Source organism: Labeo rohita, chromosome 10, assembly GCF_022985175.1.
Source record: "Labeo rohita strain BAU-BD-2019 chromosome 10, IGBB_LRoh.1.0, whole genome shotgun sequence".
NCBI lineage: Eukaryota > Metazoa > Chordata > Actinopteri > Cypriniformes > Cyprinidae > Labeo > Labeo rohita.
In genome coordinates this window covers 3,642,502-3,662,294 of record NC_066878.1, presented here as the reverse complement: position 1 = coordinate 3,662,294, position 19,793 = coordinate 3,642,502, and the positions used below count along the sequence as shown (strand labels likewise).

General features: G+C 38.3%; 1 protein-coding gene across 1 annotated transcript in view; it reads right to left on the bottom strand.

Annotated features, from left to right (window-relative positions):
• LOC127171760 (CXADR-like membrane protein) overlaps positions 1 to 19,793 on the bottom strand; it is a 73,746-nt gene that overhangs the window by 13,440 nt on the left and 40,513 nt on the right. The window contains exons 2-3 of the mRNA XM_051120619.1: positions 3,985 to 4,142; positions 438 to 636 (exon numbers count right to left, since the gene is read on the bottom strand). Coding sequence (XP_050976576.1) covers positions 438 to 636; positions 3,985 to 4,142 — 357 coding nt within the window. The remainder of the gene's footprint in view (positions 1 to 437; positions 637 to 3,984; positions 4,143 to 19,793) is intronic.

Below are 19,793 nucleotides of genomic sequence, written 5' to 3'. Positions count from 1 at the left end.
TGAAGCGGTTAAGATGGAATGAGGGAATACAGAAAGAAACAATGGGGTGAAAACAGACGTATAATGTTTCTATGCAGGAGGATGCGTTTATTCAACACGTACTCGAACTGATACATGTTGATTGAGTATCTAAGACTGATTTATGTGTTTTGGAAGCTCGAATGTAGTGTGTCTTGTAGATTATGTAAATTCCTACATGTGATGACTGCTTTTTCCCATGCTATCATGCATAATGTGTCATTCTTATTGTCACGCAGTCGCTGAATGTCATTTCACGCCAGGATCAGGGCACAACTGGCACTCTACGCCCAGGGACAACATCCTGGTGCTATTTTTGGACCCCTTACTCCGTGACATAAGCATCTGTCATGTCTTTATCATTCCCCAGGCCTACAAGAGGAGTTAATTAAAGCCAAGCTGCGGGGCCAAAGACTCACAGAGCACGATGAGTTTGACTGTGTTCCAGTAGTACTTCCCGCCGTTCTTGACCTTGCAGATGTACTCTCCGGAGTCGGTGAGCGAGAGGTCACTGATCAAGAGCGAAGCGTCGCCTTTTAGATAGTCTCCCGCCAGGGACAGCCGCCCAGCTTCGCTCTCGTTGGGGTCGTAGATCCGACCCGCAAAGTATGTGATCACCTGGTGAAAGAGGAAACATACTGCGAGTTAATAAATACTGCTTTGATTAAGCTTGTGAAAGTCTTTGCGCTAGGGGCGCAATCCAGTGAGGGTTGAGTCACACAGCCTGCAGGAGGAGTCTGCTAAACTCTGATGTCACTGTGAATCAAGCCTTTCCTCGCTTGGTTATATTTGTCTTTCGGTGTCCCTGATACTCAACTTCATTCTGTAAAGCAACATTAAATGCATTTTTTTCAGAAACTGCCCTATTCAATGATAAAAGGTAATTCTCCCCCCATTATATAACAAAACACCAATAATTAAGCAATTAAAATAATATATTTTTCTGCCGATTCTTCCTCTTCTGCTCTGGAAGTCTATGGCAGCCTACAGAACTGCTTGTGGGAATGTTATGAAATTTGGCACAGAGATAGAGGACAGTCTCAACATTAAACATAGCAAGTTTGGAGTCTCTAACTCAAACTCTCTAGCACCACCACTTTTACAAATTTTCACTCATGTTTATGCTAATAACTTTTGAACCATAAGGTCTAGAAGGAAAATAATTTTTCCTCTGAATCCTTGGCTCATATTGAGTCAAAAGAACACCAAAATGTAAAACTCTTAATGTGAAGTTTTTTTGCTATTTTTAATAAATCAAAAAAGCAACTTTTTTGAACTTGTCGTAGACGGTTTGTCTGATTTTCACCAAAATTGGCTCAGATCATCTTTAGGCCATGCTGGCACAAAGTTATGGAATTCAAGTTGATTAGTCAAACCGTTCTCAAATAATGTGGGAACGAATTTGACGAAAAACACGCAAAAATAGATGTAAAGCTGTATCTCCGCAATGTTTTGGCGTGTTGAGACCAAACTTGGTGTGTGTTATAACAACCATGACCTGAGGCTACTTGCACTCTTTCAGCACAGCGCCACCTAATGGTCAGGAGATATGAAATTTTTTTTCCTATAACTTCTGTATGCTTTGGCCAAAATCACTGGTATCTTTAGATTTGGTGGAGCATGCAGAGTCAAACCATACCCAAGTTTTGGCATAAATTGCTATATTTTACGAACGCATTGGCGTATCGTTATGAAACTTGTGTCTTTGGGTGCTTTCACACTTGGTTCGATTGCCTGGTCCGAACCTGCGTTCAACTGCTCCCCCCTCTCCCTGCCCCCGCTGGACTGCGTTTATATTATTTTTTTTGGGTCAGAACCGCAGTTCATGTCATCAAGCCAGCAGCTGTTTACCCTGTTGCTTAGTAACAGCAGCGCAGGAGAAGGCGGCAAAATGCGAAACATTGCTCTCTGGACTTTTATATATTTAAGTTTTGGACCGTTCATTTTGTTTACAAAGCTTCAGTGCATAAAAGCACTTACGTCTATCTTACGAATGTACTGCAAATGCTCTAAAGAATGCTGAAGCCAAACAGAAATGAGACATGCAGCTTTCTGCTTGCAGCACGTCAGTCACCCTTGGCAGGAAAGTGAAACACACACAAACACACATTTTTCTCAAATAATAAGTGGACCGCCTTTTTAAGCCTCGGGTACGGTTCGCTATTGTTTAACAAATCATGCCAAACTGCATCTGAGGCTGTATCTCTGCAAAACCTTGACATGTTGACACCAAACTTGCACAATGACCACGCCACATAAATTTGGTAACAGCACCACCTATTGGTCGAAAGTAATAAATCATTCATTAAACATTAATAATGTCGGCCGAACTTCCTCTCTGCCATTTTGATTTATGTTGAAAACCAAACTCCTCCTCAACCGTTCGTCTGATTTTCACCAAAATCAAAGCAGATCATCTTTAGACTGTGTTGACAAAAAGTAATTGATTTCATAATACTAGACTAAACCCATTTTGGATAGCAACGCAACAAATAAGGCTGTATCTCTGCAAAGCTTTGACATATTGACATCAAACTTTGTGTGTGCTATTGTCACCACAAACAGAAAACACACCACACTGACTTGACAAGAGTGCCACCAATTGGTCAAAAGTGATAAGCCATTAAATCATATTACTAGTGGTTGTTTCTATGATTTTTCAGCCATTTTCACCAAAATCATCTTAAAATGGCTTCACTTTGATTATTTTCATAATTTCAACTTTAGCTCATATTAAAATGAATATCTCTTTTTTTATTTCAATTAATTAAAAAGAGAACATTAGAATTTTTACATTCCAAAAATTGTATAGGATTTCAATATTTGCTATAACATGAAAATAATTATTTACCAATATCACCCACAATACTATTGATGCATCTGTATCAAAAAGGGTTTTAATCGTTTTGACTTGCATGTTCTCAGAATAATGTGACAAAAAATTGGCGACAGTCTGCTTAAACAAACAAACAAATGATAGAAAATCTAGTCAAAATTGGAAAAATTATCCAATGAATAAAATGAAAAAAAAAAAAAAATAATAATAAAATAAATACCAGGTCATTCGATTCAAAAGTTGCACTACTGATCAAAAGTTACAGGTCAGTGTGATTTACACAAAAATATTATGTACCACAACTGTTTTCAGTACTGATAATAATAAGAAATGTTCATATTAAAACATATTTAAATGATTTCTGAAGGATCATGTGATACTAAAACCTGAAGTAATGATGCTGGAAATTCAGCTTTGCATCACAAGAATAAAATACATTTGAAAAAAAGAAAACAGCTATTTTAAGTTGTAATAATATTTCACAGTATTACTGTTTTTGATCAAGTAAATGCAGACTTGGTGTTTTTCTTTCAAAAACATAAAATCTTAAAAACCACAAACTTTTGAATGGTAGTGTATGAACTACAACCATCCAGCTGAAAGTTTGAACTGTTGGTGGCGCTAAAGGGTCTTAGAGATAGTCCTCAAAAATGTCACTTAAGCAGAACAAAAACTCACCCCTAAAATCAAGCTTTTCTCTCATTAAAAAGCTACATGCCATTTAGAAAAATAGCTCTGAAATGATTCATAACTGGCAGGAAGTTCAATCGACAAAAGGTTTGACCCCTTCTTGTTGGATATATTGTGTCGGGAAGGACCTCAGGGAGCAGCTTGAGTCGTGGCCAGATTAAAATGTAAAACTTGTCCCAGGGCCAATTCCACATCATTAGGTCATAAAAGTAATTGTTAGGGGTGATGCGAGGCAAAGCAGTGACATATTAAAAGCGAGCAGTTTTTACATTGCTGATTGCAGCACCAGTTGATGGTGCAGTTTACAGAAAGACAACCCTTCCCATCAGCGCAGCAAAAAAGCACTGCACTGCAGATCAGGGACTGTGGCGAACAGCGAAGGCCAGCTTCAGCAGCGCAATGTCGCAGTGGCGGGAGATCGGACGAGCACGCGCGCTCACCACTTTCTGCCGTGAGCTGGACTTATGCAGCATCCATTCGATGTCCAGCAGGGAGATGTCGGCTTGCCACAGCTGATGGTGGCACGGCAGCGTGGCGTTGTCTCCGACCACCTTCTTCATCTCCGTCTGGCCGTTTGCCTGAAGCACACTCAGCAATACTGTGGAGAGAGAGACAAAGAGAGAGGAGGATGCGTTAAGGCCCGATGCCAGGGAGTAGTTAGGACTGAAGGGCTTTAGCTGGCTTTACTGCAGGTTGCAGAGGTAGATTGGAGGTTTTAGAGAGGGGCGTCGGGGGTTTCATGCGACTGATCCACTGCGCTCTTATCCAGAGCAGAGAGGAGATGATTCAGAGGCTCCATGAAGACAATCATTGTTATATTCTCCAATAAATTCCTGGAATTGGACAAAGGTTTAACGGCTAAGCGGCCACTTTTCACACTGAACAGCAAATCAGCTCAATAACAGAAGGGGAGGGAATAGACTATTAGCAATTGCTGGAGACGAAGAAGGCTGTGCTTCTGAATTTATTGCGGTTGAAGCTGAATCTGTGGGCGTACGGAATCTGTGCTAATCTGTGTTACAACCCCAATTTCCCCCCATTCTGAACCATCACAGCCTCCCAGCGTTTCCCATCATGGCACATTTTCCACTCATCAAGCGATAAAACGCGAAGAGTGGATGTCCCACCGTGCCGCGACTGTACTTTAACACCCTTTGCGTTTGAACTTCTCTACATTAACACAGGGAGGCAGCTAAATGAAGGCCAAGCTAATTAATTCCCAGCATGCATTCTGATTGCAGAAATAATGCCCACACAGGCAGACGACAAGCAGACAACTCTACACCTCAGCCATATGCAACAGCCTTCTGCTTGAATAATCCTGATAATGTGAGACAAATTATCAAATGTCTTTGCTTTGGGCAATGATCAAAGTGCACTGCATACTGTTATATAAAAATAGTATGTTAACATATTGCAGAGCGTAAATGCTTCAAATGCAATTACTTCACATTAATTCAGTTTGGGGTAAATGTCTTCACTTTGGCAGTTAAACAAATAATAGTCAAGGAGATGATTCGGATCGCTTTTGGTTTATTTGTCACACTAGAAATAATTGTTACCAGATCTAGTAGAAATCTAGTCACCTGTGTATCCAAATTTTGCATTTGAGCTGGGTAGATTACTTACAAATTGCAATCCGTTAGATTACACATTGTAGGTAATATAACCAGATTACTTTTGATTAACTACAATTTTTGTATAATTGAATAAATTTAAATGTGTCCATGGACCACAAAACCAGGCATAAGGGTAATTTTTTTTTAAATTGAGATTTATAAATCATCTAAAAGTTGAATAAATAAGCTTTCCATTGATGTATGGTTTGTTAGGATAGGACAATAATTGGTCGAGATACAACTATTTTAAAAATCTAGAATCTGAGAGTGCAAAAAAATCCAAATATTGAGAAAATCACCTTTAAAGTTGTCCAAATGAAGTTCTTAGCAATGTGTATTACTAATCAAAAATTAAGTTTTTATATATTTACAGTAATTTATTAATGCAGAAATTTACAAAAATCTTCATGGAACATGATTTTTACTTAATATCGTAATGATTTTTGGCATAAAAGAAAAAACGAAAATTTTGACCCATACAATGTATTTTTGGCTATTGCTACAAATATACCTGTGATACTTAAGACTGGTTTTGTGATCCAATAAATCATGTAATACATAAAAAAGTAACTACAGTCTGATTATGAGTATTTGAAAAAAAAAAAAAAAAAAATTATGGTATGACACTTCAAAAACATTTACTGTGCCAAATCTTTTGAAAATCATACCAATAATCATTGATGTTGGGCTGGAAAAAAAAGACAGGAACACTCATACCTTTGGTTACCATTTTTTATAAAAGCTTCATGAAAACCACAAATTACTACTTTGACAGTCTGTCCTCAACGGTGTGGATTAAGCTAAATTATATCTTTTCTATCTCATGTATTATCACTATAATTTTAAGAAAAGATGGAAATCTAAAAATATAGGGCCCCAGTCTCATTCGAACACAATTATCACCTTAATTAAAATCACAATACCGTTAATTATCAGAACGGTGCATGTTGAACATTTAATTTTTCCTCTTAATGCGGGATGTCGTCATACCATGTGATATTTTAAGAACATCAAAGAGACTTTTCAGCAAAAGCATCTCGGTGTTAAATGGGTTAAAATGCAAGCCGGCTAAAAAGGGTTCTGATGTAAACAGGTGAATTCTGCAGGCCACAGATTTAATATGGGACACACTGCGATGATCAGGTTGTTCTTCAAAGGAAATGATAAGATCAGATAAATCCTCATCTGCATGGCCTTGCGGTGTCGTGGAAATCTATCTTTGATATGCAGTAAAATCATAGAGATCTGGCAATTGCTGCCTCGAAGTTAAGATTAAGAAAATGATGTGTGACTTACAGAGGTTTTAAAATACAGTATAATAATATGAAAAGCTAGCTCTCAGAACAAATTGTGCAAGTTCAGACGTTCACTATTTCACAGTATACCTGGATGAAATGCTACATTTATTTAAATGTGTAATACAACATTCTATTATGTACTATTTCCCATAATGCAATGCACTCAACCTGACCAGCCATATGCAGTGTGACAAGTAAACCAGAAGTAATCAGCTACAAATCTTAAGATCTTTTTCTTGACAATTCATTTGATTGGACTGCAAAGTTGGTTTTACTCAGGATTAGATTAAAAATGCTAAATATTTTTATTATTAATTCTTATCTTATTAAGATAAATAAATACATATTTGTATTTAGATTTTATTATTTATTCACAAATAAAGAAATAAATTTGTGGTGTCAAATGAGTAATCGCGATTAATTGCATCCAAAATAAAAGTTTTTTGTTTACATAATATATGTGTCTACTGTGCATATTCATCATGTATAATGTATATAAATACACACACATACAGTATACAGTATATTATGAAAATATTTACATGTATTTACATGTGTATATTTGCATTCATATAATTGATATTATACAAGTATATTAAATACATAAACACATTTTTTTTCTTAAATATATACATGCATGTATGTGTATTTATACATACATAATAAATATAGACAGTACACATACATATTATGTAAACTTATTTTGAATCCGATTAATCGTTTGACAGCACTAAAATAAATAAACACCACACTATTTAATCAATTAATGTATTGTTATAATTATTATTATTATAATGAGCACTTCCAAATATCAAGGACACTTTACAATCGTAATCGCTGCATAATGCACAATATCACATAGTATTTTTAAAGTATTTTCATAATATTTTTTTACGCTAAGTAGTATGAAGTAAACAGTATGCTAGCATTCCATTCTGAAAACAGAGTGATCACTGATTGGCTCAAGATATTCATGTCAACCAATCATGAGCCACTGTGTGCTCATTGGTGCACCAAAGGCATTTGGGAAACACACATAAGGAGCATTTCTCTATAAGTACTACACCAGTATGAAATCTATGAAGCACACAGAGGTATCCACGTATCTATTTTTAAATGGTAAGGAAGGTGCCAGTGGACCGGGTCATGTTAAGTTCTCAGCTGGAAAAGGTTTGGAAGAAATGGCCATGTTAATGCCTGCAGAGCGAGAAAGGCTGAGTGTTCATCTGTCATGTTCTGCCTCTCCTGGACTGCCATCAGCTGCAGCTTGAGATTTTCTAGCCCCTTTTGGCGCATTGTGGCTCAGGCTGGGGGGAAGGAGAGTGAAAGAGCGGCTCATTAACAATAGGAACCAAGCAGCTTGGCTGAGATGCACCAAAAGCTGGTGGAAAAGCAGATTTCTATGAAGATGCCCTAGGGGGAGTTGTGCTCCAGTAAATTCTCCTCCCCACAGATCTCAGCAATCTTATTATAGAGCAGCCAATAGCACATATCACATCCATACCCTTCAAACTGTCCAAAGTCATGGTACATAGCCTTCCCTGTCTTTACACTGGCACTCGGGCTTCACCAGGGGAAAGAGCTGTGATCTCTCACCCAACAGCAACCTTCACATTTCCAGCAAGAAGAGGAAAACAGACGGAAGATCTTGCAGCTGAGATCTAATTAATGGCTCTTGCATCACTACGACTATCACTCATACTGAGGGTTGCGGTTCAGAAGTACTAAACTTCACTGAGCAACCTTTTCCACACCATTTGTGCTACAGCTTTTCTAGCAAGTTGCGCAATACAATGCGGGTAAAAAACTAGCGACGAAGCATTTTGTTATGCTACATTACTAATTCATTTACACAGCTCTACAGTTGAGCAAGATCAAATCTCTGCATCCTTCCTCCCTCATATAAGCCTGGGAGGTCTGATTCATTTTAGTGAGTCAGTTCGTTCAGACGGTGCGAAAATTGATTAATTGATTGTTTCACTTCATTGATTCAAGCTTCGTTTATATAAAATAAGTTGTCTAGTTTCATGTATTTAGTGTAATGCAATGCTGTTAGTTTTATACTAAAATAAAGTAAAATAAAATACAACTTCTAACAAATCTCTATTACTTTTTAGTTAAAAAAAAACATCTTTGTACAATGGCTTTTATTTTTAAAACATTTCAACTTTATAATTTAGATTTTATTCTCGTAATATTTAGAGTTTATTCTCATAATTTGCAACTTTATTCTCAAAATATTTTGTCTTTATTCTCATAGTATTTTGACTTTATTCTCGTAATTTCAACTTTATTCTTGAAATATTATGACTTTAATCTCGTAATCTTAGATTATCATTATTATATATATTTTTTTAAACGTGGTACTAAAATGCCGTCATGGAAATAACTTTCACTGTATTTTCTGAAAACACAGCAAAAAGTGATGTGCAGTGCAAATGTCTGATTCTGAAATCAAGATATATTTACTTGAGAAGCAAGATGACATGAGATAATATTTAAATGAATTTACGATTAAAACAAGAATAAATATCTGCCAATGGGCAAAGAAAATTCTACTTAATTCAAAAGTTTTCATACCCCACAGAAATTTGTTCTTGTTTTAAGCATCAACTCACTTAATAGAGTTCAGTTTTCAAGGCTTCATTTTATATTTGCATGTCAAGTAAATGTACCTTGATTTAAGGATTTTTAGATATTTATATTGGACAACAAAATGTTTTTTTTTTTGGCAATGCATGCAACATTTAATGCCATCACTATGAATACAAGAAGATACAATTTCAGTCTTCAACTCCAAAGTTTAAGTTTAATTCACCGTGTTATTTGCTGTTTCTTTGTAAAAGATCATACACCCATTTTTTTCAGAGTGCAGGTTTGGAACTACATGTAAATCTCATTTTCTTCAGAACATCTAAAATTGTACTCTTATTTTCTATAGTTTTCTGAAAAAACACTAGAGTAAACTCTGGAGTGATGAGGCCAGTCTATTGCCTTCTCGATTCAGCAAAGACAGAGGTGAAAACTGAGAGAATGAGAGAAGGCACTTTGTTTCCCTGTTGTTGTGCTCACTCAGCTTTGCTGGAAACTGTAAATGCACACGAACGGGAAGAGGGGGAGGTGGGTGATGTATTCTTGAGTGTATTTGAGGGTTGAGAGAAAGGAGAAAGGCAAGAACATATACAGATAAATGTGCTTTACCCGCGCAGCGCCGCACATGGTTCATCTTAAGCCGATTTACACTGCATTTATCTGTCAAGGTTCGGACATCCTCTTGAAATATCACACTCTGCGCAGTTTAAAAGTTTAATATCACACATGAAAGTCTGGCGTCTCATGTGAACATCTTCCCAGAGTGAAACGCTCCACATTAAAGCTGTATTTTATGTCTCCGCTGCCCAGATGAGTCCATTGAGCTATAAAAAAGACAAAGACCAGTGGTGCATTACAGCAAGTGTCCAGAAACGCAGCAGTAAATACAATCGCTCTTTGGCCGCAGCGCTGACAGGTCAAGTGCAGGTTCATGGTTCTGCTCTCTCATTCTCACAAAACACCAGGCGAAAAACAACCCCAGAGCACGTCTAATTTACAGTTGTGTTTCTAGCTTAGAAAAAACTAGTGAGCTGAAAATGGATTCGTATTGGACAGATGCCTGATTAGTTGTGTTTACAAACTAACTCAAACATTACTATTATACTTACAGATAGCGATTTACCCAATTAAACTTGTTTTAAAGGGAAAGTTCACCCCATAGCCCACCATTTACTTACCCTTGTCGTTCCAATTCCTATATTTCTTTCTTCTGCAAATATGTTAGCTACGTAAGATTATGTTGTAAAATTATGCATTACATTCACACAGAAATCATTTTTGCTTTGAAAAACATGAGATACTACAACAGCGTTTTAGTGCCACGTAAAAAAAAATAAATCTAAAATTATGAGATTAAAGTCATAACATTTTGAGAATCAAGTCAAAATTACGAGAATAAAATCTAAATATTATAATAATAAAGTCAAAATATTTCGAGAATAAAGTCGAAATTTTCAACGATAAAGTAAAAATTACAAGAATAAAGTCAAAATGTTACAAGAAAAAGGTCAAAATATTTTGAGAACATTTTAAGTCAAAATTACGAGAATTAATTTGTAGCAATTACGAGATTAAAGTTATAATATTTTGAGAGTATATTCTAGCCTTTTGCGCATGCAAAAGCACAGGGAGATATTCTAAAGTCTCAGCTTTCAAAATCAGTCAGTTTTATAGTGAAATACAAACAATATGTCTATTACAATAATGTATGCTTCACGCTCTTTAATGTGGCGTGACAGATCGCTGTATTCACCTCAATTTAAGTGGCATCTGAATCAGTCATCTTTCCGATTACAGTGAGACATTCGTTTCATTAAATTAGGCTATACTGTTTTTTTTTTTTTTTTAATTCCTTCTGATATTCCTTCACATTTATATTGTGCGAAAAACTTGAAATGAAGAGAAAAACTCATCTATAATTTGTTTTTCGTGATAAAACTGACAAAATTTGAAAGCTGAGCTGTCATATTAAAAGCAACAAAGCACAAAATTATTGCGATTACTGGGTGGCTGGCGTGCTACAGATAATAAATGGAAGACATTAAATATTTTTTTCATTTACTGTATTTTTCATTTACTGTCAATAGTCACTTACATATCTCAGAAAAGACAACAAGTTGGAGTCCACATTTCAACCTTTAGAATGTTTTATTGTTGTTTTTAATACATGTGAGGAATGAAAGATTGGACGCCTGTCACACCCCTGAACTGTTTAGTTGGTTTCTCCCATCAATTCCCCCTACAGCCTTGTGTGTTTTGGTATTTCCTTTATTGTCTGCACCTGTGGTTGTAATCAATCTGTGTATATATAGCGTGTGTTTTCCCCTCTTGCCTTGTCGGACGTTAATGTTACTACCCTGTGTTCCTGTGTCTCCTGTGTTCCCTGTTGGATTTATTAAATACTTTTCGTTTATTTACGTCATTGTTCGTGTGCTTCGTCTAAGCGTGACAGAACGTCCGACTGATACAGTTTTTTTTGCGTATTCCTCCCCGTTTTGTTTGTCGTGTTTTTTTCAGTCTTTTGTTTCCGTCGTGTTTACACCAGTTACTCCATGAAACTCGCTTCCATCACGAGCGGAGCACGAGCCCGAGCCCACCGCAGACGGATCCAACGCTACCAGCGCGACCCTGGAGCCATCGCCCATCAGAGTGACAGAGCGAGCGATCGCCACGGAGCTAGAGGAATCTGCGTCTGACCAGGTGCGAGAGCCGGCCACAGTGCCTGCGACGGTGGACGTTCCTGATGGGCGTGAGGGTGCTGAGGACAGCACCGCCCACTGCACCACCACTGAGGGTGAGCATCGCCTGGATCTGGGACAAATTTGTCTGGAACAAAATTTGACTAATGTCTTTGTAGATATATATGAAGACATGCCCGCTCTCCTTCCACCATCTAAATTACATGACTGCCTGGATTTCCCACCCACCCTCCCTCTGTCTACTGTTTCTGCGGCCTCAGTCCCGCCACCGCTGTCTCCTGGCAGCCCGTCTGCTCACCCTCAGCCCACCATCTGTGCGGTGGGTTCGCCGCAGGTCTGCCAGTCTCCATCAGTGTCATGGCTGGAGGATCCCTCATCTTCGCCTCCAGCCTCTGAGTCCTGGACTCCACCTCGGCCCTTCGACCCTGCGGCTCCACCCCGTCTCTCAGCTCCCTCGTCTCCACCGTCGCCCGTCGGTCCACCAGCTCCACCGGGCTCCATCGTCCCTCCGGCTCCGCCCTGGTCAGTCGTCGCCCCACCTTCGCCTCTGGACTCCACTCCTCCAGCTGCGCCTCGTCGCTCCGTCCCTCCGGCTCTGTGGACCTCCTCCCTCCCGCGGGCACAGCCTCGGTCCTCTGTCGCTCCGGCACCGCCGCGGACCTCCGGATCTCCGCCTCCGCCTCGGTCGCCAGAGCCTTGGGCTCCACCTGGGCCCTCTGGATCCTCGGTGTCGCCCAGGATCATCGGCTCTCCGTCTCCGCCTCAGGCTCTACCACCACCTGCTCCGCCTCCATCGGTCGGCCCCATGGTGTCGTCAGCCCTTCCTCCACCATGGCTCCTCCCTCCATCGGCTCCACCGTGGGGTTCCATCATGGCTGCGGTCTGGGTCTCACCTGGCTCCTCCTGCTCCAGCCCTCTCCTGTCTCCTCCTTGGCTCCTCCCTCCATCATCACCTCCTTGGACTATTCCGTCACCACCCTGGACTCCATCTATTGCCCTCCTCCCGGGAGTCCGTCCTCCGCCGAAGCCCCCTCCTAAGACTGTACATTTTGTTTTCCTGTTTGTCGGCGCGAGGACGCGCCTTCCGGGAGGGGGAGGTAATGTCACACCCCTGAACTGTTTAGTTGGTTTCTCCCATCAATTCCCCCTACAGCCTTGTGTGTTTTGGTATTTCCTTTATTGTCTGCACCTGTGGTTGTAATCAGTCTGTGTATATATAGCGTGTGTTTTCCCCTCTTGCCTTGTCGGACGTTAATGTTACTACCCTGTGTTCCTGTGTCTCCTGTGTTCCCTGTTGGATTTATTAAATACTTTTCGTTTATTTACGTCGTTGTTCGTGTGCTTCGTCTAAGTGTGACAACGCCACAGATGTTTTTGTGTAGTAAATGGAAGAAATTTCACAAAAAAAAAAAAACAGTATAATTTAATAAAATGAATGTCTCATTGTGATTAAAAAGATGGTTGATTCACATGAATACTGCGATCTGTCCCGCCACATTAAAGAGTGTGAAAACAAATTATTGCAAGACACATTTCACCATAAAACTGATAGATTTTGAAAGCTGAGACTGTTTTATATTAAAAGTACCAAAAGCACAAAGCTTATTGCTATTATTGGGTGGCTGGCGCATTACAAATACACTGTAAAAAACAATTTGTTGAGTCAACTTAAAATAATTTGTTACCTGGCTGCCTTAAAATGTTCAGTTAAGTTCAGTCAACTCAAAAAAACTTTATTCAGCTTGAAATGTTAAATTATACTAAGTGACAACTTAGATATTTGAGTTGATTCAACTTAAATTTTTTTAAGGCAGCTGGGTTACTTACCCATCTGTTAAGTTTAGCAAACACAAATATCTAAGTTGTTACTTAGTACAACTTAACATTTTAAGTTGACTAAACTTATTTTAGTTGACTGAACTTAAAATTTTAAGGCAACAGGGTAACAAATTATTTTAAGCTGACTCAACAAATTGTGTTTTTTATTTTTTACAGTGTAGGCTAATGAATGCAATTGAAGATGTGAAATATTATTTCCAAGCATACTGTCCCTGCGATTATAACACAATATGATTTCCGCTAATAATCCTACACTTATTCAGATAAATTCTGGTGGCCTGGAAACTTCTCCTGGTGCTCCTAATCCGGGCTATTTGCATGCACAGGCTATACTCTTAAAATATTATAACTTTAATTGCTATGATTTAACTCTTGTAATTTCGACTTAATTCGAAAATTTTAACTTTATTCTCGAAACATTTTGAATTCTTAAAACATTTTGACTTAATTCTCGAAACATTTCCACTCATTTCTCAATAACATTTCAACTTCTCGAAACATTTCCACTTGATTCTTGTAATTTCGACTTAATTCTCAAAACATTTCGACTTTACTCTCGAAACATTTTGACTTCACTCTCGTAATTCCGACTTTTACTCTCAAAATATTTCAACGTTATTCTCAAAATATGAGTTTAATCTACGAGATTAAACTCATATTTTGAGAATAATGTTGAAATATTTTTTAAATGATTTTTTAACGTAGCACTAAAACGCTGTCGTAAGACAGGCAGTGTCTTGTTAATAAGTAAACTTTCACATACACACACTCACACATGGTATCAAATCTCAAATATATTCATCTGGTATGATGTTTGTGATCACCTCAGGGACATTCAGTTAAGGAAAATATCAGATCTAGAGATAGGAATATCATGCTTAAAGATCTGAGTTTATCTTCTTTGTTGAGCTCATCTATCTAATGAAATCACACCACTAACATTTCCCAATCAAATATTTTACATAAACACTTTGCCTTCTATCTGGTCTGAGGTGAGGAATGTTTCCTTCCCATTAAATCCCAAGCCTTTCTTTCCAGTGACTGCAGGCGACACTTTGATGGCAGGAAGAATTCTCTAATCCCTTCCCGCTGCTGCCGAGATTCCAGCTCGTGGCATCAACACCCATGAACGCTACCTGCTGCCCTGGTACCCGCTACGCTACCATCCGAACCACAGGGTGCTTGGTATACGAAAAGAAAAGAAGGCACAACAAAATACAAAATACTTCTTGAGGCAGGGATTGGACTCCTGTCTTCGCTGGTTTTCAGCTGGGCCTCTGGAGGCTGATGAGCATCTCATTTGAATTGGAGGTGTTCAAGCAGGCGATGACACTCATGTGAAAAGGCTCATTATCTCCAGCTGAACACCGCATGTGTCAATCACTCTCGGTGACACGCAGAGAAAACAACACGATCATCTGCCTCACTGTTGGTACACGCCGAACGCAATGTGACAAGGAACATAACGAACCGAGTCTTATAATCAAACTTTTGCTGTATGAACTACAGTAGCTCCACAGGTTAGTTTATATGATGAAAGCTTCATGTACTTGCTTTTAATCAAAACTAACATGGCCCTGCGTCATTCCTGGGCTTTCGCAGGAAATCGTCTCATTTAGTACCAAGGCTTTTAAACACTGGCATAAAACTTGGTCCAACTTATTCTGGTACAGGGCACCTACTTGATTTAACGTGACTAGCCAGTGATATTTACAGGTGGGTACATCTGAAATATGTGGACTATATCTAGTAATCTAGATATCTAGTATCTACTAATATCTAGTTTATTTGCATCAAACCAAATCCATGAATAATCAAATCATTTTTTTGCAAACAAACAGTCTACACTGCACCTGATTCACTAAAAAAAATTATACAAATTATGTAAATTTTTGCTAATTATGCAAAAATATGGTAATGCCAAAATATATACACTACTGTTCAAACATTTGGGGTTGGTAGGGTTTTTTTTATATACGTTTGTATATGATTATGTAAAACATTCACACAGCAGGTGATATGAAGTTAATTTCAGCATGTTCTTTTATGGTAAACAGGAAAAACTAGATGAACTTGATGAAAAAACAGATGAAACTTCTCACAGAAGGTTTTAAAACATGCAACTTGTTTAAAGTTCAGATTAGTTCACTTCCAGAATAAAAATTTCCTGTTAATTTACTCACCCCCACGTCATCCAAGATGTTCATGTCTTTCATTCTTCAGTCAAAAAGAAATGATGGTTTTTGAGGAAAACATTCCAGGATTTTTCTCCATATAGTGGACTTTAATGGGGACTAGCAGGTTGAAGGTACAAATTGCAGTTTCAATGTAGCTTCAAAGGGCTCTACATGATCCCAGCTGAGGAATAAGGGTCTTATTTCGTGAAATGAACAGTCATGTTTTTCTCAAAAACCTTAATTTTTGTTTTGACTGAAGATGAGAATCTTGGATGACGGGGGGGGGGGTTAAATTATCAGGAAGATTTTATTTTGGAAGTGAACTAATTCTTTAAAACACAGCACAAAAGTTGTATCTCTAAACTGACCAGTGCTTAAAAACTGCAATCAAGTAAACTACATGGTTATTGCGAGACCATCCTGACCAGCTACAAGTTCTTCTTTAGGCACTCACAGAAGAATGCTAGTAATCAGAGCGAAACTGAGGTCAATGAGTGCATGTCCATTAGAGAGGAAGCTGCCATCTCTCTGTACGGCTCACTGTTCATTATAGAGTTCCTCCTTCAGTCAGACACACAAAGCTGACAGCATATAAAGACACTTCCATGAAAACACACACTACTGTATGTCCTGCTCTTCTTTAATGAGATGATGTTGTAGAAACCTGCTGCACTGCAGAGCAGATACCTCTGGATCAAGCACACAACCAGCGTGAAACGCTGCAATATTGACGACACCATATGCAATATTTCACACATCTGGACTAAAAAGAATTTGGGGATACAGTATCACCTTACCCCCTCAGCAGATCGAACAAACCCTTCAGGATTTCCTGTGGTACTGATGTTGAAAGCAAAGAAATGAATGAAAAGGAAAGATTGATCACAGGAGAACTCTGATGGCTGGACTCAGCTGTCTCTCTCTCCACCTGATCTGGATCAGCCACAGGATCAAAGCCCAGAGGGAAACCTGATTTCTGATATGTCTGACAACATCAAGTCCACCTTGCTACTGCTACAGTCCAGTCAAACAGAGTCTTTATTTAATTAAGCACCACGTCTGTGCAAAATCTTGGATGAGAGAGAAAAATAAAAATAATAAAAATAAATCGCAGTACAAAAATAAAACCATGCCAATATAACAAAACATAACATAAAAAATTAAAAAGTATCAATTACTGATTGTCTGACAACTTTACCAGCAGGTAAAGTTACAGTGGGAGTCTGCATCTCTCTCGCCTACCCTGAGCCAATTGAGGTTTTTTTTAGACCCCCTAAAGCATGCTGTGAGTTTGGTGGGGGGGGTAATTGAGAATAAATGGGGGAAAGTCACATGAGAGGAGGCAATGCCTCCACTGCGATATGACTAGATAAGACAGGTTATGTTTGACTGTGATTGGTCCATGCGATAAATCCCACCTCTTGTGTTTGTGCGAATTCCATGTTCGCAAATCAGTCAGAATGAAAAATACTTAGACACACTTAGATATAACCACACCAAATAAGACTTGAAATGGCATGATCTGTGGGAGTTATTAGTGAATAATCAGTGTGGTGAAATCTCTGTTTCTGTTACCAATTTACCAAGCTTTGATAAATGATGATCCGAAAAATTGAAAAATAGTAAAAAGGAAACTATTAAATAGAATAGGTGAACATAAGTTCACAAATAAAATATACTGTTGAATATTAATACATTATTAATGTAAAATTACAATACTACATACACACGTATACATATACATATATCTCTCCCCGTCTGGTCTATGCATCCCTGCCTCTGCTGAAATTTTTTTTTTTTTTTTTTTTTTAAATCGCCGGTGGGGATAAAAGCATCCCGCGAACCCTCTTTAAATCAAATCATTCGTGATACGCGCTTTGAAGTCCCGTTCTGAATCAAATGATTCCCGATCCGACTGGGGCGCTTTGAAACAGTGAATCATTTTGCAACGCAGCGGTTTACTGGTTCGGAGTTTCAAAAAGCTCCGTTGATACTGTGTTCTTTGCTCACTTTCTCTATAGAATTTATTCGTTGTTTGAAATGAAATCATTACAATTACACAGGCCTAACTTACAATGTTTTTATTAAATTGTTTTCATGTCAAAAATGTAAAATGTCGGTTTTATTACCGTCGTATTAAAAACATTTCATCACATGACACATGACACATGATACATCTGGTACTTGCCTAAAAAGCCGGGTATATAATATGCGTTGTTAACAGATTACACTAGCATTAGGTTTCTTACTGGAGTTGGGGTAACCTCCGCCTATGAAAAGAGAAAAAAAGTTTTTAAAACCGTCCCGTGCCACTGATTAGCTGACATTGACAAATATATATATATATATATATATATATATATATATACACACACATTTATATATATATATATATATATATATATATATACACTTGTCAATGTCAGCTAATCAATGGCATTCTCTTCTTACATTCTTGACAGCAGTAATTTATGTAATCAAATGAGAAGGAAAAAAATAGTAATCATGTACATATCAAGCCGTGCACTGTAGTCAAGTGCACTTTCAGCATTTTAAAGAGCCAATTCAGGTATCTGGATCACAGTGGTGAAGCAATGTTGTATAGTATAGCATACAAAGTGTGCATTTTCACATCATTGTTCCAGTGAATACAGACAGCACTTGCACATAAACAGCGCTATCATGACCACAATTCATTCTTAGTGAATCCCCCACCTCCCCGGCCCCCGCACACAATTGCATTTTATCAATAACTATAGCACTTTTCCCACAGAAATCTTAAAATCAATAGCTAAACATATCTATCAATACCGGACACAAACAGTCACCCCGAATCAAAGTGCAAACAAAAAGAGCAGACCAGACTTGCTCACGTTCCACTGTCTGCTTGATGGAGGGCTACAGTTTGCCATTGACCTGCTCCGATCAATACTTTAATACACTTTTTATCCTGCCACGTCCATTTTGCTGCAATTTGCAACTTTCATGCCCATTAGGTAGAAAATGTAGCTGACTGTGGGGGAAAGCGGAAGAGGGAGAATGCATCTTTGTCTTCCCGAATCCATTGCTGACTGCTCAACACAAACAGCTCGGCTCGTACAAAAGCCAAATTACTGTATCCCTCGCAGTCAAGTCGAGTTCCCTTTTCATCTAATGCAATTTACTATGCTAGGGGTTAGACAACATGGCTGGGGTTGTTTCACCACATGCAGAATGGTATAAAAATATGAATAAATAAATACCATGGACAATAGTGTGTAAAAGTTTACTAATTGGAATGTAAGCCCTGAAGTCTAAACAGTTTTGTTATAAATTTGCTGGTACACACAATAAAATAACTGTGGTTTGGATCATCTGGTTGGACCTTCCATTTTGCGATGCAAAGAATGACGGATGCTCTTAAAATCGTGCGGTACGGGCAAACCACTTTAGTGACAAGAACAATTTGTCTGGTGCCTTTCACTAGCATGGCAGCAAAGCACTCTGGGTGTTCACAAAGAGCAATGTGGAAACAACTCAACTGCTGAACGTTCGACATTCCACGCTAATTAAAAACAGACTTTTAGTGCTCTTATTTGTACACCGCAGCACTCAAAAGCAGCACTTGCATTAAAACCAGCTTTAAGACCAAACCATTAGTGATAACTCATGCAAAAGTGGTTCTGTCTTCATTTTCTCACTCTCATACTTGAGAAACAAAAGTAGATATTTAACAGAATTCCATTATAATGTAATAGAGGTACGGAATGAGGTTGAATTTTGATTTTTGGGCGAATCATTCCTTTAAGACCTTGATCATCATTCATCCAAAACCTGGTGATCTCAGGGTAATAAACTTTGGTAGAGCTCTGAAAAAATGAGCACATCAGCGTATCCAGCGTGTAATATAGCATTTTTCATGTATTTATAGCACCTCATCTGCAGTGGTTGGCTCACACTACTTTTAATTATGGCAAAAATTGCTTACTGTTGTAATAAAACTGTTTAAATAAAGTAAAGTACCTCTAGATAATAATTAGATCTCT